Source organism: Lynx rufus, unplaced genomic scaffold, assembly GCF_022079265.1.
Source record: "Lynx rufus isolate CCGP_SWC_20201006 ecotype Redwood Valley unplaced genomic scaffold, mLynRuf1.p SCAF_2, whole genome shotgun sequence".
In the NCBI taxonomy this organism is placed as follows: domain Eukaryota; kingdom Metazoa; phylum Chordata; class Mammalia; order Carnivora; family Felidae; genus Lynx; species Lynx rufus.
The window spans coordinates 62,583,706-62,606,342 of NW_025814834.1; the positions used below are offsets into that span (position 1 = coordinate 62,583,706).

A 22,637-nucleotide genomic window follows, 5' to 3' on the forward strand; every position below is an offset into this window, starting at 1 on the left:
GATATATACATAAAGGCGGAGGTGCATAAATGACCTTTTAGGAGACATTTTTTCATGAGGGCATCCTTGATTCTTCATAAATGTTCAGGAGTGACAACTGTGTCCATAATCCTTGGCATTCATAAGGCTTCTCGGTAGCTGCTAGTGATTCTGCTACTACTTGGAAAGTAATTATAAAATCAGGTAACTCATTTACAAACAAGTCACATCAGAACCAATATAAAGGTCCTAATAAATGTGGTTCCTTTTAAAGATCACTCATTACCCAACTCCTTGGGATGTTACATCCCTAAGAATGCTCTTTTGTCACAAACATTTCAAGGACTCATTTTTAGAACCTAAATCTGAACTTCCACTTAAAAACTGGCCTCAAAGTTGGTAAATTTTTGTCATGTACATGTGTTAATTTTCAGAAATAGCTAAGATTAATTCAGGGCCAAGTCTAATAGAAAAGGTAGTCAAACTGGGTGTTCCCAGGAGTCAAATAAAATAATTGTGTGCTTAGTTCTGAAGGAAGTTCCAAATAAAAAATACTTTCAATAACAGCATAGTTTGTTGGAAATAATATATGTGTGTTTCTGCAGCTGCTGAGAGGATCACCCCCACTCTCAACGATTATGAAAAACTAGTATCAGTTGCATTAAGCCATACATGTAGACTCAAATCCTTCTGTGTAACTGTATATTCTTTCTGTCACTGCCAGGAAATTCTACAAGTTTACAATACTTCATTGACCTCATATTAATTACAAAGGGAAAACATAGGAAGAGAATAATGAGAAATAGTAAACTACTGACAGGAAAGATCTTAAAGAAAATTGAAGGTGTTATGTACATTAGGGAGATCTCAAATAGTCCTAGGATTGCAACACACAAAATTCCACATGAAAGATAAGTAATCTTTCTTAGGTGGAAATTCCCTGTATCATGGGGTGTAAAACTGCGATGTCCTGAGTCGGGGAGTAAATGTCATTCTGCTTAACAGACGTTGATTTAACAACTATTATGAATTGAGTCCTGGGACATACAGTTCTCCCTCTGTTGGGAAAATAAGGAAAGTTGTGCACCATAAGATGGCTGATGGGACTAACATAAACTCTAGTTAGAGACTCCTCTTCCGGGTTCTTCCTGCTCTGTTTGCTGCACACGCAAAAACCACCATGAATGCGCAAGATGACGTTATAAACTACCCCTCCCACTTGCATTCAGGGCTCAGATTTCTGGAGAAGGATCTCCTCTGAGCCCGCCAGTGTAAAATAAAACTCCGATCCACCAAGATCTCCGAGTGCCAATTGGTTTTTCCGCCAGTGATCCAGTCTGGTTCCATAACACCTCCTGTAAGCCTGAGTGTGGGAAGCAGGCACTTCTGGAAGACTCAGAGGCCAAGTAAAGCCAAGGAATCTGCATGCAATCTCTCAAAATCTTCAGGATGTGGGTTCTATGTATTCCTGCCTTCTCACGCAGACAAGGAAATATCTTTTACAGAAATGTCAAGTGACTTGCCTAATACTATATTCACAAGTAGATTAGAACTCTGATCTCATTACTAAATTGCACTATTTGTTGCAATAGTTTAATAAATGAATGATGAGACTTTGAATTGAATGTGCAGTCCTATCTTACAGACATTTGCCAGAACACATCCCAACACATGCTGTCCTATACGTTTGCCCCACTAGACACTTTCTCCTGGACCATGCTTCAGGGACCAATGACCATGAAGCCAATGAACATTCACAGTCATTACTGTGCTGGCCCTCAATAGTATGACTTCAAAAGGCTTCAGCTACCTGCCCAGCATTGCCAGGTGACTTCTCTCATACCTATCCTAGAATAAATACTTCCAACCCACCTGGCCCCACTGATGAGAAGGTGTTTAGAACGACCTCTCTCCTCCAAGGCTCCATGAATGGAAAATAGGAAGGACACTTGCAAGTTTTGCCAGAAAAGGATGATGGGGTGAGGAAGTATTTTAGGTTTGGCCAAGTGGCAGATTTGGGTGACTTGGGGAAGTCTTTCCCCATTCTGGAACCGGACAACATAATCCCCCAAACACAGTCTTTCAAGATTCAGTCCCAAGTGCCAGAAAATACAAAACGGTAAAGAGTAACATTAAACAAGTCTTTATCTTTTATTTATCTCCACCCGATATACCTTGAATGACTCTGTTCCCTGCCTTTGATTGTTTTGTCTGCATTTCCTGCTAAGAGTTTACAAAACAGCACTCCTGAGCAGGAAGATAAGAGGCGCACCTATTTGTTGAATAACATCAAGGAAGAAACTGCTAACTCATCCATTTTGTTGTTAAATTGCTCAAAAGGATCAAAATACCAATTAACTTGCTGGCTCAGAAATCTTTGATACCCTCAGATTTACTGACATTTTGAAATTCTTGTTCATACTTGCCTAATGGCTTTCTGATTACGAACAAAGAAGTGCCAATCTGTTTAGCATTTGACCTGTTTTCTTAAATATTTTTATGTATTCCACAGTTAGTGGCTAAAAATACTTAACTAGTCACATTCATGTGCTAAAATAGTCTTTTTTTTTTCTTGTTCCACCTCCAAATTTAAGAGGAAAAAGGAGTTCAAAGACACTTCTTTTTAAAAAACCATTTCATTATTTTTAATTTAAAACCTCTCATTGCAAGGAATTTTTTTGCCTTTTCTTCTCCATGAAATGCAGTGGCATTTGGAAGACTCAAAGAAGCAAGATACCATATTAGGATCCATTCTTCCCAGAGAAAAAGTTGGAAAAATGACCTTGGGCATAAGTTTCAGAAAGGAGGAAAAAAGAAACTACAGATGACTGACGGGGTGCAGATTTTATAATGGGTTTTAACTTTCCTCTCTGGGTGTCCTCAGCTAGCAGTGCACCTCACAGGTGGCTTTTTGTTATTGTTGCCCTCTATTTCCTCACAGAAAGTTTTGTAAAAATTCTACCCATAATCCCAAAAAAACACAATGCATCCCAATGGCCGTTGTATAGAAAAGAAGAGGTTTGGGGCACCTTGGGAGGCTCAGTCAGTTAAGCGTCTGACTTCAGCTCAGGTCATGATCTCACTGCTCATGGGTTCGAGCCCCACGTTGGCTTCTGACAGCTCGGTGTCTGGAGCCTGTTTCGGATTCTGTGCCTCCTTCTGTCTCTGCCCCTCCCCCACACTCACTTGCGCAGGCTCCTGTGTGTGTGTGTGTGTGTGTGTGTGTGTGTGTGTGTGAGTGCATGCGCGCGCGCGCGCGCTCTCTCTCTCTCTCAAAAATACATAAGCATTAAAAAAAAGAAAAGAAGAGGTTTTCACTCCTAAGTAAAGTCAATTTCTGGGTCTAAAAAGCTCCAAAGCAATTTATTTCAATACACACTGGCTGAATCCAGTGGACTGAGGAGTTTAAACGTGTGGACGCTAAAGACTGCATGGGTTCAAATTTCTGTTCTACAGATTTCTGTTCTACTATTTACTCATGGGACCTTGGGAAAGTCACTTACATTTCTGTGCCTCAATTTCCTCATCCATAATATGGGAATAATAACAGCATAGCTTACAGGGTTGTTCTACAGAACAAATGAGATTATATATCTAGGACATTCTAAGTGCTATGTAAATGTTAGTTATCCTATTATATCAGGCCATTGTTTTAGCATGCGAGAGGATTGGGTGCCTGGGTGTATTCACATCTACTAGGATCTTGACCCACTTGTGGAGGAATACTTGTATCCTACCAATTCAGTATCTGGAGGTTTTAAAATCTAAGGATATATGTAACATACAAATATCTATGGACATTTTAATTTTTTTTAAGTGATCAGAGGGTGCTTACTCTGTCCTCCAGACCACTGCAATTCAGTTGAAGCACAATAAAAATGCAACAGTTAAACAAGTAAATGGCAGCTGGTAACTAGCCAATTATATGTTAGGAGGCAAACAGGCAGAAGCAGCAATCCCAGGGGACAAGGATAGCCACAGCACGGCCATGTTTAACATAATGTATATCCCGAGATGCTGGCCTGACCTTTTCACAAACTCTTCAAAGAGGATGCGGTGGGAATACCCCTGCCTGCGGATGCTGACTGTCTCCAGGATCCCTGTGGAGCGGAGCTGGGCCAGCACACTCTCTCGGGAGAACTTCAGGGCCTCTCGGTCATCATTGGGTTTAATGCAGCGCACAAAGTGGGGCTGTCCGACCACCATTTTAGAGAGCAGATCCATCAGAGAATACTACCAGGGGAAAAAATACACATGAAATAAGGTTACCACAAACATAAAGGATAATTACAACGTAGGCCTACCAGGGGCCTCTAGAGCCGTTTATGGGCTTGCAAACAACTCACACACCTTTTTGAGGCCGAAAAAGACACCAGCAATAGGGGGTGATAATATAGGTTCTGATGAGTACTTCTAGCTGTCTGTGGACTCAAAAGCATTCTTTAAACATCACCTAGTGCAAGCAATATCCCTATGTGGCAGAGACATAGCTAAAATCATGCTTGGGCTCTTCTAACTCCATCGCCAGAACGAGAGTCTTTGGTATTCCAAGGCAATGCTCCCCAAACTGTACCTGTAATTTAAAATGTCTAGCTTTTAGGAAAGGGGTCAGTTGCTTCAACCTAAGAACCACCAGAAAGTCTAAGCAAATCCTACTGATACCACTGATAATGAAGCAGAAGAAAGACAAGAAAATGAGAGAAGGAGGGCAAAGAAAACTGGAGAAAAGGAGATTATTTTGAAGCTCAACTAATACACATCGAGTGGCTGGCAGGGGGCTCTCACAGAAAGGGGGCACATGGAAAAGCCAAGCACTGCTTGTGTGGGGATGGCCTCAGCTAATCCTCAGGGGCATCTACTTTTGGAGCTTCTCTTTTGGATATACCTTCAGGGGCAATTACAGGCCACACAGGAGATCAGTCCCATTATTCCATAATCACACCTCCTACTGATCCACAATGGTGTTACCTACTTGCCAAAGTATTCTGTTTCTCAAAATTAACATTTGAGGCCCAGTATTTTGAGGACACCAAACTGGTTGTCATGGGTATATTTCTGCAAACCCGTAAGACAGAGGTGGCTTTTCTTAAGACAGGTACTCTAAGATCTTGATGATTTCACAGGGTTGTTCAGAGCCTTCAAAACCCATGATACACACACACACACACACACACACACACACACACACACATACACCCAAGACACTAGGAGGATACAGCCACCAAAGGAGACAGGATCAGGATAGGTCTCAAGATAAGAAATAGGTGGCAGTTAGAAATGTCCAACCGTGAGAGTGATGAGGCAGGAGCTGAATGTCCACCTGCTAGAGAAGCTGTAGCAGGAACTGCTGCATGGATGGACTGCTGGACTCAAAGGTCTCTGAGCCCAATTTTAGTCTACTTCTGAAGTACAACTGTCTAGGTCAGACTTCTTGGCTCTGGATCCTTCTTAAACTTACTAGCTTTCCATGCAGCTTTCCATCCATGGTACTGGCTCCAAGGTCCCATCCTTCAGCCTGCCTTGGCAACTCCAGCTCATGACCACTTGACTTCTCATCCCTGGGGATCCCCTTCCTATTGCTACCCCACCTTACAACCTGAGACCAGTAATTCCATCTTTGGAATTACTCATCACATCTCTACCACAAAGCTGCCTAGACCTTAGCTCCCAGTGGTGGTACATGATCTCTAAGGGGCTTCTAACCCCAGTGCTTTATAATTTGAAGATAAACAAATACGTGCAAATTGGTACAAAGTTCTGCATCTTATCTTACCTACATAATGTGCATTTAATAGAGCCCTTCTAGGCACAACATTTTTACTCAAAGGAGTCATTTTACTAAATGAAATATCAAGAATTGGGGCAGCAGAGATGGGAAATAATTGGGCTTTGCAATGGATCAATTCGATCTAGGAAAATAAAGTCAAAACTAAGACAGATTCCCTCAGGATCTGAACTTAATAAGCCACCTTCTGTAATTTTATTAACTACTTTATTTTTCAGTAAATATGCTGGAAAAGTGGCCGGTTCCAGTAACTTTAAGGCCAAGAAACAGCTCAAATGCCAACAGAATCAATACATTCAATGGACAGGGTTATGTGCTAGGGACAAAGAGTGCTGCCCCCCGCCGGTAGACACGTGGGATTTCATCTGATCTTTCTGGAATCAGAGAACCTTATACTTGGAGGTAGGCTCCCCACTACATTTTTCTCTCCTCACACTCCCACCTTTCTTAACTGACTCTTATGCTTTGCTCTTATTTCAATGATCCTGTAATATCTGGGCCTTTTATGGGAAGGGTTGGTAAGTCCTTTCTGGAAATAGGCAGAGCAGAGACCAAAAAGACTCCATACCCGGAAATAAGAAGCCATGGTCTGCCTCTTCATGTTGGTGGTTTCTTCTGGATGCCGTATCACCTCCAGAGTGTCCACCTGGAGCAGAGGCAGAGGGAAGTGGTTTGAGGATATAGACATTTTCCAGATTTTCCAAAATGTAAAAGGCTTTTTGGTTAAATACCTGAGGGACCTTGAAGTGTAGAACCCAACAGTGCATACTATGGGGAGAAGAGTTAAGACTTATAAAAGAAAAACAGAATTTGCACTGTTCTACTCACTTGGGAAGGACCACACTCTGCAAAGTATCATACGGTCTCAGTATAAACACCACTCACTGTTATTTCTTTATTTCTTGATGTTCTAACGTGCCCCTGTTAAATTCTCCAATAATGTCACACGAGACCAAATTATTCCTTAAGAGAAAACTGGGCAATGACCCATGAGGCTGGGTGATTATAAAGACATGGGCCCAAAGCCCGGTTTGAACCACAGGGAATTCGATGAGCTCCAGTCACCTTCCTGCCATCAAACCCTGCCTCTGCCACCCCTCCCACCTCCCACCCTGCAGACTGGAGCTTGGGATACACCTGTTCCCAATCATCTATTCTAACTACCTAGGCTGACTAGAAGGAATTTATGAATGACACCAATTGGAAGAGACAGCCCATGTTTTGTTACCATGCCTCAACAATAAAAACCCTGCTCCTACACATACAAAGCTATTTGGTTTGCAGAGTGCACGGGTGCCGTTTGAGCACCAGCCTCTGCCATGGCAGCCTCCCATCTGCTCTGAACAGGTGGCAAGGGTATGAAGCAGGAATGTCTGAACTGGAAGATGCTGCTGTCAGCAAGTATGTTCTGCTTGGTGGACTGCTGTCCAGGCGGCCACCTCCCCATGGGGTGAGGATGTCTGCGGCCTCGTTCAACAAAAGTGAAAAGTGGGCGCTAGAAGGGCCGAAGGCATGGGGATGGGGCCAAAAAATGAGGCCTACCACAACGGGTATTTAGGAGACTGTCCAAAATGGAAGGAAACACTTCAATTGGCTTAGATAAAGAAAACAGGTTTATTTAAGAAAGGGAATTAATGGGGAGTTAAGTTTTCAATGACTAGAAAAGCAACCTAAATAGTGAGCAGGAAAATGGGGAGATCTCTGCATGAAGTGATGTCAGGGGGCAGTGCAGCTTCCTTTTTCTAGGCTGCATATTGGAGGCATTCCCAAGGCCATCAGTTCATTTGTATGCAACTGAAGAAGCAATGGTACAACAGCCTGTAGGTTTGACTTTTTTACTTTTTTAATGAGAAAGGAGGAAATGGAAGCACAGTGTTGAGAAGGAAGGCTGTTCTAATATAGAAAAAGGAAAAACAAACACAAACACACCTGCTCCCACCTGCTGAGACTATACCACACTTTCTCTGTGGGCATCTGCCAGGACCCACTGAAGGTTCTCTTCCCCCATCACACCCCCATTTGGAGAATGGAGCTCAGAGCTGGTGAGGTTTAGGGCAAGCCAATCAGGACTGAAGGAAAGAGGATCTTGGCCAGGGTCCGCCTTTCATCAAATTGTAAATTCTAAGTTTTCTTGAACTTTTTTTCTCCTTATTATCTTTCTCCCCAACCTGACCTTCATACACATGTATACACACATACTCTAAACCTGGGAATTTCTCCACCACTTCCTTTTATTCAGAGGAACCCTAATTAGTTTGAACCTTGCTTTTCCACTTTCGTTTCCTTCCCTTTTTATTCAAACTAGTCAGTGAGTGCCAGCCCTTCAGGCTCAAGGACACAGGCAAAGAGCAGCTTAAAAACTCATCCCTATTTCTCTATTAGTAGGATTTACCTGTTACCTTCCCTCAGAATATACAATGGGCCTTGGCATTTGAGGATTTAACAGTTTAGTGATCAGAAAGCCCTTGATGGATATTCATTCTGCTGGGACATAATTTAAAAGGTACAGTAACTACTGTTCTCAAGATTAGTACCTGTCCTCTGCAGTAAACTAGAAAAATACAGAATGAAGCAATGATTTGCACTCCAACAGTTATAAAGCTGGTGGGATCCCCTATCTAGCCACCCAGTATGACCTTAAGTTCTGTCCTTCTACTCACATACACAGTAACTCTTGGGAAGTAAGTAAAAACCTGTTTGGTATTACATACAGCCTGCAAGTGCTAATGCCTGTCCACAGTTTATCACCTGCACATTTAGCACTATAGTTTAAAGAATAAATAGCATGCCATTGAGGTATTTTCTAATTTAAGAATCTGGAAAGGTCTTGTGTTGGTCAAGGATCTCTTGCATTGTCACAAGGTTCTTCTGAACATGGAGTGGATCTAAAAGAGGGAATTTTGGACAAGGGACATACCAGAAGTTGAGTCTCTTGGTCCTTCAAACTAGGAGACTAGGTGCAAAGCTCTTGTCTGCACCAGGTCTACCATGAACTCCAAGGAACTACCCCCCCCCCATTCAAAACCAAAACAGAAGTGAAGGTTGTTGTCTGACCTAAGAGTTTGTCTTCCTGAGCTAATTTAGTTAACAGTAGCCTCATTTAATTAAAAAAAAATCTCTTAGAATTCAAAAAGTAGATTTCATTAGGGATATCATCTAGCAAATAGTTCTTCCCAAAGGTGAGAAATTCACAAGAACCAGTTTTCTCCAAAGTGTCTTATATATTTTCACCTTAGATAGGAGGAAAAGGCACTAGAAGAGCTTTCCTAGACCCACAGGATATATGCTATAGAGAACAGAGCTTTGGAACTGGACATACCTGGTTCAGAATCTAGCTCCTCCACTTACTATCTGTGTGCACTTAGGCTTAGTTATTTACATTCTGAAAGCTTCTGTTTTCCCTATTAGTAAAATTGGTTAGTAAGAGTTACTGCCTTGCACACATACAAGAAGTGACATAAGTTTCCCTTCCATTATTACCATGATTACCATTACTGATTTAGTTTTAGTTTTGTGATGAATGTCAAAGATGCAGGGTTTTCTTTAATGGTAGATGACAGGTTCTAGCACCCATAAAATACAGCAAGATCTTTTTACTTATTGGCAGAGAAAATACTTCCAATGAAACCAATTTTCGAAATGATCGGTAGAACCAATATTCTGGACCAAACCATTGTCTGTCTAATCCAGTATCCTTTCTCTTCCAATGCCAATTTATACAACACTATAAGTCAACTGGAGCTGAGCAATCCTGCTTTCTGCCCACATGACAAATATCCTGCCCAATTCCTTGTGAGAGGTACTGGTTAGCGTTCAAGGTAGTCCTGAGTCAGCTTTATAAATTGTAATACTCCAAGTCCACAGGAAATGAGCAAGTTTCAGTACATGTATGGACTCCACATATAGGGTTTTAGATAGTTACCAAACATGTGTAATAAAACATCTATTGTTTCAATGTAAAATCACAGTAGTAACCACTTTGCTTATATTGCCATTGAAGTCTCAGAATGACCCTATGAGGTTAGTACTATGATTATTCCTGTTGTACATATGAGGAGGTTAAGGCTCAGAGATCTTAGGAAAATCTTCCAGAGTCCCTGCAGCTAGTAATTGGCCATGTCTACATCCGAACCCGGTTCTGTCTGATTCTAAAACTTTACCTCTAAAACATTATAAACTGCCTTTCTATATGATTTGATAGAATTTATAAAATTGGTCTGAAAGCATTATTTTATTAAAAAGACTTGCCTCATCTGTCAACTAAATTTACTCTAGGATAAAGACATAGATTCCAAAAAAGTCTCATAAACCATCTAGATTTCAGCAATAAATGAAAAACTGATTTTTTTTTCTCAGTCTTAGTAACTGCCCATTATTTGCATCCTGAAACCTTAGAAGTACTTACATCCATCTTCTGGACAACATCTTTTGTCAAGAATTTTTACTGCTATCAAATGATCCGTCTACCCCTTAAGGAAGAAAGCCCTATGACATCACTCCTCTCAAAGCCTCCACAGCCCTGAACGGAAAAGCAAGACTGGCTTTGAAACCATCCTAATGTGGTGGCGCTGAATGGTGTTGGAGCCAGCCTCCTAGATCACCTCTGTTATTTTATCTTGGATAAATCAGAGAGCGGAGAGAGAGAGGTAACACTGTGCTGGTATTCTGGGTGTGGAAGGCAGGGGAGTGGGGTCCTGGCAGAACCCAAAAGCTACAAAATCAATTTGAGGAAAGGAAGGAAACATGGGCTGGTAGAGAATATCACACAGGAGTCTTAATCTTTTTGTGCCATGATCCCTTTTAGAATCTGGTGGGAGCAAAAAAAAAACCACGCAAATACAGTTGATCCTCATTATTTGTGGATTCTATACGTGCTTTTTTCTTTAAGGTTTTGTTTTTTATGTTTATTTATTTTGAGAGTGAGTGAGTGGGTGAGAGAACATGCAAAAGTGGTGGAGGGGCAGAGAGAAGGAGACAGAGGATCCCAAGCAGGCCCCACACCAACAGCACAGAACCCGATGTGGGGCTTGAACCCACAAACGGTGAGATCATGACCTGAGCCAAGATCAAGAGTCGGCTACTTAAATGACTGCGCCACCCAGGTGACCCTGTATGTGTCTACTTTTAAAAATTTATTTATAACCCTCAAATAAGTACCTGCAATGCTTTCATAGTCATCCACAGACATACAGAGTGGTGAAAACTTTGACCACCTAATGTACATGTTTCCAGCTCAGGTTGAACAAAGTGACACTCTGCCTCCCTGTTTTAGCTTTCATGCTATAAGCAAGCGTCCTTTTCCAAGTTTATTTAAGTGCCATGTGTTTTGCATTTTTGTACTTTTGGCTAGTGACTACACTGTTTCAAATAGCCCCCAAGCATAGTGCTGGAGTGCTATCTGGTGTTCCTAAATGCAAGAAGGTTATTAAGTACCTCGTAGAGAACATATGTGTGTTGGATAAACTTCATTCAGGCATGAGTTATAGTGCCGCTGGCCTTGAGTTCAATAACACAAATACTGTAATTAAAATACGATTTTATACAAAGAAATACTGTATGTAATTATTTGTAAGAAAATATATTAAATAACATGCCTTTAAACAGAAACACACATAAAACAAGATTATGTATTAATTGGTTGACAACGATGTTATAACCAGAGGCTTCAGGAACCTAACCATGTATTTCCCCTAGGAGCAATGCCTCAGTATTTGCTGATTCAGTGCTCACAGCAACTTCACAGAACATAATTTTTATGAGTAATAAGGAACAACTGGGGTGCCTGGGTGGCTCAGTAAGTTAAGCGTCTGACTTCAGCCCAGGTCATGATCTCACAGCTTGTGCGTTTGAGCCCCACATCAGGCTCTGTGCTGACAGTTCAGAGCCTGGAGCCTACTTCGGATTCTGTGTCTCCCTCTCTCTCTGCCCTCCCCCACTCATGCGTGTGTGCGCTCTCTCTCTCTCTCTCAAGAATAAATAAACATTAAAAAAAAGAAACATTAAAAAAATAAGAATCAACTGTACTTACAAAATTTTACATGTAATAATATCAAGAGATTCTAATATCTTAGAACCACCGACACTCCTAAGTGAATCTTTTCTAGGGTTCCATATAAACCAAGTTAAATAGTACTAATACCTTGCCACAAACTCACAAGACTGAAAAGTAGAGTAATACATGGGGTTAGAATAGCAATATGGGTATAAAAATTATTGCTAATAAAAATGATCTGGGTCCCTATTATGTGTAGGTAAGCCATTCTCAAAAGAAGTAAAGATATGTATGTGTCTATCAATTCTGAGATAATACTCAACAGGATTATGGGTGGCTGAATTTATTATTCTTTATTAAATAATTTAATATTCAATGTAAATAAAAGTATATGAAAATTCAGAGATGTGATCTATTTATTACTCTATCACCTTTCAGATAATTGTTTTTCGGAGTTAGCATATACAATGAACATTAACCATCCGATCCTTGAGATCCTTGCTTAAACATTAGTAGGCAGGATGGAACAACTAAAAATATTTTACAGAAGGATATTTACTAACCCTTCTAACATCCCTTTTGCACAGACAAGCACACTGCTCATTTTTCAGAGGGCAAAGCAGAGCGATAAAAAATGGTTTGGTTTCTTTCCTCCCTGCTGACTCCATTTGGTCCCAGTTATCCTCCTTTGTAGGTTAGTGATAGCCTCAAGGAAAAAGGCTTTATCTCTTTCTAGATAGACTTTATTTCCAAGTGTCACTATTCTGTATTTTAAGTGGTCTTTCTGAGAAATCACGTGAAGGGGTCCAGAATACTCCTAGTGGCATAGGTATTATTTTGAACTGAGGACATTTGAGAATCAACAATTGCAAGAAGACGCTTATTCTGAACTCCCCTCATCTGGCTAAAAACAGGACCTCTCAAAATAATCCAACTGTCATAAATCTCCTCCCTGGCAGTTTCACAACCTGCCATGGAAGACTGACTCCTATCACCAGAGAGGAGAAATGAGCACTGGGATAAGAAATTGCCTAAGTAAACACTCGCAAAACTATCATATCTCCCATCTATTCTCCTAAGGGACCATTTGCTTTTCTCAAAAGTCATTTGTTCTCCCAGAAGTGCCCTTCTCCCCCTGTTTAATCCCTATCAAGATGGTATATAAGTCTCAAATTCTAACTACCCCTTTGAGTCACTTTTTTGAGTGAGCTCCTGTATGTGCATGATTAAAATCTGCTTTTTCCCCTATTAATCTTTCAGGTTGAGTTTAATTCATAGTCCCCCAAGAACTGAAGTTAAAAGGGTAGAGGAAAAGTTTTCTTCCCTGACACAAGATTGTAAGGATGCCATGATATTGTTTCAAATTTCCTAATTCTTGATCTCCTGGCCTTCCATCTCTTGACCAGACTGTCCCAGCAGTGTGCCAGATAAACTAAAGTTGCCTATCCTAGGATTGTCCCCAAGGCAGGAGCACCCCATGGTCCCCATTATTTTGGGTACAAACCTGCTACTCACCTTGGCTCTTCCAGCACTGAAATGAGGAGGCAGAGATCTTGAGGCTGCTGTTATCCTGGCTCTTGTCTGGGCCAAGTTACCTAAGCAAAAAAGACAAAAAAGTTAAAGTGAAGGAAAAGTTAAGGAATAGTATTATGAGTAATTTTTCCCTTTTGGCCTTGTATTTTTATTAATTTTCCAAATGATCTTCTCTGAATATGAACAATTTAGAAGAATTTGAATTTTGAAACCTTAATGATATAAATTATAAACAAATTGTAATAATTTATAAATTATGATTTATAATATAAACTGAATTTATATTAGTTTCATAAACAAACAACAACAACAACAAAAAAAAACCTCTCCAACTCACTCAATAAGCTAGGAAAAGAAAAAAATTACCACAACATAAAGAGGACATAAATGAAAAGCCCACAGCTAACATACTCAACAGTGAAAGATTAAAAGTTTTTCCTCTAAGATCAGGAACAAGGCAAGGATGCTCACTGTCACCACCAACTAGCAGCCCTAGCTCAAGCAATTAGGCAAGAAGAAGAAATAAAAAACATCCAAATTGTAAAGAAAGAAATAAAGTGATCTCTGTTCTTTGGTGGCATGATTTTATGTATAGAAAACCCTAAAGATCCCATCAAAAAACCTGTTAGAATAAATGAATTCAGTAAAGTTATAAGATGTAAAATCAGCCTAGAAAAATCAGTTGCATTTTTATGAACTAACAATCAAAATTTGAAAAGGAAAGTAAAAAGCAATCCCACTTACAATAGCATCAAAAAGAATAAAATACTAGAAATAAACTTAACCAAGGAGGCAAAAGACTTAATATGCTGAAAACTACAAAACATTTTTGAAAGAAATTAAAGAAGACACACAAGTAAATGGAAAGACGTCTTGTTCTGGGGGAAGAAAAGAATCTTTCTCCTCTACTCATCTTAGGTTCATTTCCTGGGGCCCTGAAAATTTGACTGACAGAAGACAGTTTAACAGGAGAAAAAACAAACAGAAGTTTATTACTGTATGCATCACACACAAACACACAGGAGTACCCAGTAATGAGTAATTCAAGGGGGAGGCTAGAATTGGGTCACATAGCATCTTAATAAAAGAACAAGAAATTTCTACCTAAGTGACAAGACAACAACAACAAAAAAAGATCTTTGAGTTTCTAGGGGCAGTAAATTATGGAAGGGTAAATATATGGAGAAGTTAATGGAACGTAAGGGCTAGTTAGTGAAGTTTTGTTATATAGATTCCTCTGGTGCTGTCTCTGGGCTGATAAGGGTCTAGAGTTGTCTCTGGTGAGTAACTTTTGTTCTTCCTGATACAGAAGGGTTGGGGTGGGGGGACACTTCTACAAATTTTCTCTTATGCAAATAGGGGGAGGGCAGAGAGCTTTTCTTACATCTGCTTTTTCTCAATTGCTTTCAGCTCAAAATAATCTTTATGCCAAAGTGGTATATTTTAGGGTGGCATATTCTGCTACTCTTTACTATGTTCATGAATTAAAAGACCTAATATTGTTAAAATGTCCATTGCTACCAAAAGAGATCTATAGATTCAATGCAATCCCCATCAAAATCCTAATGGATTTTTTAAAAATATAAATATAAAAACCAATCTTAAAATTCATCTGGAACCACAAAGGACCCAAAGCTCCCAACAATCTTGAGAAGGAAGAGAAGAGCTGAAAGCTTCACACTTCCTGATTTCAATATATCTTATAAAGCTATAGTAATCAAAATAGTATGGTAGCAGCATAAAGACAAACATATAGACCAATGGAACAGAACAGAGAGCCCAGAAATAAACATATGCATATATGGTTAAATGACCTTTAAGATGGGTATCAAGATTATACAATGGGGAAAAAGCAGTCTCTTCAACAAACTATGTTTGGAAAACTCAATATCCTCATGGAAAAGAATGAAACTAGATCCCTAACTTACACAAAATTCAATTCCTATTGGATTAAAGACTTAATGTAAAACCTAAAACTATAAAACTCCTAGAAGAAATTATAGGGGGCAAGTTTCATAACATTGATCTTGGCAATGATTTCTTGGATAGGATATCAAAAGCACAGGCAATAATAGCAAAAATAGACAAGTGAGATCCCATCTGCACAGGAAAGGAAACAATCAACACAGGGAATGGCAACCTACACAATGGGAGACGATATTTGCAAACCATCTATAAGGGGCTAATTTCCAAGATCTATAAGGAACTCCTACAACCCAACAGCAAAAATTAAAATAACATAACCTGATTTTAAAATGGGCAAAGGACTTAAATAGGCATTTCTCCAAAGATGACATAAAAATGGCCAACCGATATATAAAAAGATGCTCAACATCACTAAGAATCAGGGAAACACATATCAAAACAACAACAATATATCACTTTATACTGTTAGGATAATCATTATAAATACAACAATAACAACAGAAAATAACAAGTGTTGGCAAAGACATGGAGAAACTGGAACCTTTGTGCACTGCCCATGGGAATGTAAAATGGCGCACCCAATATGGAAAACAGTATGAAAGTTCTTGAAAAAATAAAAAATTGAATACCATGTGATCCAACAATCCCACTTCTGGGTATTTATCCAAAACAATTGGAAACAGAACTGTGAAGAGATATTTGCCTCCCAGGTTCATTGCATCACTGACAACAGCCAAGTAGCGAAAACAAACTAAATGTTCATCAAAGAATGAATGGATATAGAAAATGTGGTATATACGTACAATGGAATATTACTTGGCCTTATAAAAAAGGTCATCCTGCCATTTGAGACAACACAGATGGACCTGGAGGACATTATGTTAAGGGACATAAGGCAGACACAGAAAGACAAATACGGCATGGTCCCACTTATATGATGCATCTAAAATAGATAAGCTCATAAGAGCAGAGAGTAGAATGTTGGCTGGCAAGGGCTGAGGGGACAGGGAAATGGGGAGCTGTTGCTCACTGGGTATAAAGTTTTAGTAATGCAAGATGAGAAAGGTCTAGAGACTTGGTGTAAAACAGTGTACACGCAGTGAACAATATTGTACTATACACTTAAAAATGTGTTAGAAGGGTAGGTTTCATGTTGTTTCTTTTACCACAATTAAAAAACTGTCTTGAACTAGGGCACTGTTAGTCCCTGAAGGAGATGGATATACAAGAAAACAGATGCTAGGAGCTTTCCTGAAAGAGAAACTGGACAACAGAGAACCCCACTGTGAAGGTTTAAGACACAGACACTGATTAGCAGATCTGGCAGTATGGATCTCTCAGCACACAGAGAGAACTCCACACAGGGAACCAGGGGACACAGAGAATATGGGCAAGGGCCGTTGAGTCTGGGGCCGATGGGTCTTTGCATTTGCCAGGGGTGTGACCTTGAACAAGTTAATTAATATCTCAGAGCCTCAGTTGCCTTATCTATAACATGAAGACAGTACTACCTTGCTCTCAGAGTTGTTGCAGGCATTCAGTGAGGGTAACTCATGTCAAGCACTGTCAATGCAGGTATGGTGAAGGTAAGTGCTCTCTTCATGTCAGCCAGCACTAATTATTACCAGTCATATTATTATTACTATTTGCTGTGCATAGTTCACCTAGGACTCAAAGCAGAGAGTAGAGGGCAAGAGAACACCAAGGGATCTTACTAATTTGCAACTGTGAGCACTGGTCAGTCAAAAAAACAGATGAACGATGAGAAAAATGATAAGGCAACCCCCACTCTGAACCTCCATCTCTTGGCCATTCTGATTCCCAATGCTTTTTACCTTTGAAGGAGCTGAGTGGCCTGCTCACACGCTCTTCTCCTCTCCCCACCCATCCTTAATCTCTCCTCTCCTCTCCCGTCCCTAACCTCCCAAACTAAGTTCTTGAAGAGAGCTGTTTGCTTTTTTACCTAGGATGTCATCTGATTCTGTAGCAAAATAAAAAGTTGTCAATGAAAGGAAATGCTGCAATTTGTGCACAGGCAAGACACTCAAGATTTCAAAGTTTTTAGCAAGTCTAGCACAAAGATGTCCAAATGTTTTCTCTGGCGATATCTTCAGAGGCTAAACTGTGATTAATAGCCCAGAAAGAAGCCTTTGAAGCAGGATTGGTGACATCAAAGTCATAATCCAGGGGTGGCAGGAGCTTTATAATGAGTGGGAAGCATTTTAACACATTTCAAAGGATTTACAGCATGAATAAACAATAGACCTCAGCAGATGCACGACACACACCTTTCAGAAACATAACCTATAAGAAGTTTCCATTTTAATTTAAATGTAAATACAGTGTTCACATTTGTTTCAAAGCCTCCTCCCTGCTTCACCCCTAGACAGCCTCTTTGGCTAAGGACGCCTTACTGCCCCAGAGCACCCTCCTGTCCTTCTCCAGACTGTGGCTACTGACGTGTGCTGAGGAGAGAAAATGGAAGTCACAGACATCTAATGGAATTTATATCCTATGTCGGAACGGGGTTAAGAAAGAATCTGAAATGGAGCTTACGATGATCCCGCACAATTTCTCTGCTTCCAACTTAAAGAGAAAGAGACAAGTGGTCTGAAGACAGAGCTGGAACTTTTAAACAATGGCAATTTCCTGCCTGCTTCAGAGGATTTCATCTCTTGGAAAGTACCCAGGACTCATGATTTCATCTTCCTAAATTGCTTCCTAAGAATTGTCCAAAATAACGGGTTGCTGTTTAAATAATCACGCATAGAATTTGGCTTCCCTCTGCTGCCCTCTCTGGTTTACAGAATTTGTTGCAGGGTTCCAGTGGTGACTGCTAGTGCCCATTTGTTTGGAAATTTTTCCTATTTTAATTTTCCCTAACACAAGGTATAGGTTCATAAACTAATAAATTACTGCAAATCAATGATGAAATGTAAAAGTCTTATGTCAAATTGCTACTAAGAAAGGAAATGCAAATAAAAAAAAAAAAATCAAATGTTGCAGTTCATCTGCTACCAGAATAAGTTATCTGAGGAGACCAGAGAACTGAAACCATTGATCCAACAGTCAGTCTGGATACAGAAAACCTAAACCACACCTTACTATCTATAGGAAAATGACCTTATATCATCCTGGTCTCCATTAGCATGAATCTTTTTCCAGGCAACAGTTTGACTGTTCATTATAGGAATTTCCTAAAAGACCTAAGACCCATTAACTCTTCAATGGAAAATACCAACTGTGAGTTTACCCCCTACGGTTCTATGAATCACTGAGTTCAAAAATCCTCACCTTGTTTTTTCCATCAAATCGTAGACTACTGTTTTGTGATCCCTACCCAACCCTAATCAGCCTCCTTACTTTGAAAGACCCACCCTAAAAAAACCTGTATCTCTCACTAAATTGGGATCCTGCTTTTCCTTCTCCAGGACACTGCCAAAGCTTTGAGAGGCAGTGGCTCCCTTACTGTGGTAAGTAACAAACTCTACTTTGTCTCATCACCAGGTTGTGTGTATAATGTTTACAAAGTCAGCGTGGGACAGACCTATGCTGATGTGATGCCTATAGTGATCCCAGTGTTCTAATTTCAGTAACAACACTGTAGCTAATAAAAATTCAAGGAGTCAAATTCAGTAGTTGCATAAAACATACTATAGTATTTTGTATGCAAAAAGCTTGTTTTTTTATATACCTATCTATCCTAAATATAATATGGATTTGTTTTAGATTTGATACACTGAGGTAACTTAAAACAGCTACAAAAAATATGAAACAGTTGTAGGAAGCCAAGAGAAAAAGTGTGTTGTTAGATTTCATTTCCCAGTTTTTACTTTCTCCTCTGGCATTCATCTATCGCTTTAAGTATTAGTATCAATAAGTGGGCAGGGGGGAGGTGGGAGAGTTCCCAGCCCACTTAATCTCTCAGGAGAAGAACACTGACAATATATCGAATGGGCTGTAGTTTGGTGAAGGGAAGGCAGCAAGAGTAAATAAAACACCAGCCTACTCTCCCAGCTGTTTTATACAAGAAAGATGCACAGATAACAAATTCACTCTCTTTTCTGAGTGCACAACCTTACCTTTAAAAACATGCACTCGGGAAATTCAAAGCCCAAAAGAAACCCCTTTCTCATTCCTGAATTGGCTTTTAATTGGCAGTTGTCTGGCATCTTAGGAGTTTCTGCATAATTAACATCTCTGGACTATTCTGCTTGAAGGAAGCCAAACCAATGTTTTTGCTGCTTTCTTTTTCATTTAGAACGTGAACCACGGCTTTAAAGATCTGTGACCCAGTGATTTTAAAATTGTAGAGCTGAGGAAAAATAGTAATTCCTTCTTTCCTCCTTTAAGCTTTAAAACTCATCAACAGGATGTCAGCCCAGCAAATAACTGTACTGAATCATGAGAATTCAAGGAGATAATAAGACTTCCCTTTCCTAACTTGGTCAATAGTGGAGCTGAAGGTCTTTGTTTCCTGCATTTTATTGCCACATTGGCAGAAGCTGCCAGTTCAGTCTCCCCATAGGCAAAGCCATGTTAAAACAACAACAACAACAACAACAACAACACCACAAGCCCACACACACCTCTGAGTATTGTCTGCTTTCCCCACATTTTCTGGTGGAGTTTGCTTGTAAATGACAGGACATGTGTTCACAATAGTACTGGAGCCTAGACGGTTGACATCTATCAAAGAAGATCTGACCCATTCAGGAAAAAAGAAAAATGAAATACACATACACAGATCTGTCAGCACCCACTGGTCACTGACATGGGAGATTGGTTTATTTCAGCCTCAGAGCAACATCCACATACAGCAGAGGTTTTAGTCCAACCAGGGCTGGTCCTGGACAAACTGTAATTTAGGTGAGGGATATATTCAAGTTCCACAAATACCTTTTTTTTAAGTTTATTTATTTATTTGAGAGACACAGAGAGAGAGAGGGAATGAGCAGGGGAGGAGCAGAAAGAGAGGGACAGAGGGATTCCCAAGCAGGCTCCTCACTGTCAGTGTAGAGCCCAGTGCAGGGCTTGAGCCCACGAATTGTGAGATCATGACCTGAGCTGAAATTGGAGACTTAACCAACTCAACCACCCAGGCACCCCCACACATTCCTTTTCACGCTCCCATTCCCACTTCTGAAGGTGCAACATGGCTTTAATGCTGTATCTCTTCCCTACTCCAACAACCAGTTCCCCTTATATTCTTGCCCCACTCTTGAACTCTACAAGGCAGTACAGACCTCCTCCATCAAACCTTTCCTATGTTCCAAATCTTCAGGTTACTATCCTCCTCTGCCAACTAATCCAGATCTCATTTGTTCATGGATAAATAAATTATTTAGTAATATTTAGTATTACTTCACTGAGGTGCAAGATGTTTGCATAGAATGGAAAGCTTTCCAGGAACAAAACATTTACAGAATGATTCTGTTGATGGAAATGTTGGGTAGCTATAGACCATCCAGTGTCTGGGTAAGATGAGATTGTTCAGAAGCAGACGTTCTTTCAGTTAATGGTGCTCAAGTTATTCATGCTTTGAAGTAAGACATTAAGGGCCCTCTATGGTTCTTCAAAAAATGAATGGAACACAGTTTTTTGTATCTCAAGGAGAGGACAGCCCAGAGGAGCTGCTAGGGGTAGGGAAAAGACTGACATATAAACAATTCATTGCAGTTTAGAGTGGAAAGTGTTGTAATAAACCTGAATAAAGTGACATGAGAGGATAGAAGACTAAGTTTTCTGGACAGAATGAGAAGAAAGCTGGAGAGTAGGCAATAAATGAGCTAGATCTTGAAGGATTAATGGAAGTTTGACATGAAAGGGAAAGGATTCTATTTGGAAGATGCAGAATGTTTAGTGAGAACAGAGATCTTTAAAAATTCCAGAGACTAGGGTGCCTTGCTGGCTCAGTCAGAAAAGCATGTGATTCTTGATCCCAAGGTTGTGAGTCTGAGCCCCATGTGGGGTGTAGAGATTATTTAAATAAGCAAAAAACATAAAAACTTTTAAAAAATTCCAGAAACTTCCAGAGACCCTACACATCAAACTCCCAAGCAGCTTCTCATTTTTATATTAGATATTTAATAATAGCATAAAATATTATTTTACCCTTATAAGCATAAACCCAAGTTCCTTGCCCCTCCTTACCAATGAAAACACTAACTATGAAGGCAATTTGTGGGGGAAGAAAACATGAAAAAGGAGGAAGAGGCAGGCTCTGCAAAGGCACTGTAAGTCACTGGGACTATGAATAAAATCTTTGCTATTCTGCGGCTCCAGGGGTCTTCAGATAGAGTACTCAACCATTTGTATGGCTGAAGTTGGATGGTTTGGATATAAGCCAATAGGGGACTAATATCATTTGGTCGGTACAAATACTAATTAGGCCAAAGTCTTGAATCAGGTATTTGCACACAGAAAAGTGACATTCCATATTTAAGAATAGAATCCGAAATAAAATGCCCAGGCAGGAGAGAATAAACTGATCACTGAATATAAAAAAAAAAAATCCTTCCCCTAGAAGTTCCACTCAATATACCTTATCTGTTGGTGATGAGTCCATTGTACCATTTCTTTGTGTGAAGCACAATACTTAGGTTTCCTTAGGTTTTCAGTTAAGACCCAGAAAGCCACACAGAAAATAAGATGCTGTGAAACTCCCATTGTGCAGGATGACAACTGAGTGCCTGAAACTATAAATGCTTCTTTGGTTCTCCCTCTTTAGCATGGAAGCAATGAAAAGGATGTTATACTTGAAAGTGAGAAATTTGGATTCTTATCCCAGGCCTGCCATTGACTTGAGATCACTCTACTCTCTGTGACTCGCTTGTATTATATGTCAAATGAGGAGTTTGAGTAGACTAGTGGTCCTCTACATGTATGCCATAGAATTCTGCCAAGGCACCCATGGAGCACACCCTCTGTGGCTACACAGCTTCATTTAGATCAAGGCCAGGCAACGTGGTGTTAAGAGGGGTAGAACCTTTTGTGAGAGGGAACTACAAGGAACTATGTTGACCTGGTACAAAAGAGATTGTGTGACATCTGTGGCCAGGACATGTGAGACATTTACCTGGGCTTTATAGAGCTGGGCTTTAGAGAGCTGGTCGGGGCAATCAGCAATATTGTTCAAAAAGCAACATCACAGAAAATATTTGCAAAAGATACATCTCATAAAGACTGTCATCCAAAATATACAAACAATTCTTAAAACTCAACAAGAAAATAACCCAGTTAAAAATGGACTAAATATTCTTTTTTTCTTTTAGTTTATTTTTTTTTTAAGTAATTTCTACACCCAAGGTGGGGCTTGACCTCACAACCCCAAGATCAAGAGTCACATACATGCTCCACTGACTGAGACAGCAAGGCATCCCAAGACAGCCCAAAGATCTTAATAAACAACTCACCAAAGAA

The 22,637-nt window shown here is 40.0% G+C and overlaps 1 protein-coding gene across 1 annotated transcript in view; it reads right to left on the reverse strand.

The window, feature by feature from the left end:
• The window catches only part of MYO3B (myosin IIIB), a 406,696-nt gene that overhangs the window by 155,312 nt on the left and 228,747 nt on the right, over positions 1 to 22,637 (reverse strand). The window contains exons 23-25 of the mRNA XM_047084875.1: positions 13,272 to 13,351; positions 6,333 to 6,410; positions 4,007 to 4,212 (exon numbers count right to left, since the gene is read on the reverse strand). Coding sequence (XP_046940831.1) covers positions 4,007 to 4,212; positions 6,333 to 6,410; positions 13,272 to 13,351 — 364 coding nt within the window. The remainder of the gene's footprint in view (positions 1 to 4,006; positions 4,213 to 6,332; positions 6,411 to 13,271; positions 13,352 to 22,637) is intronic.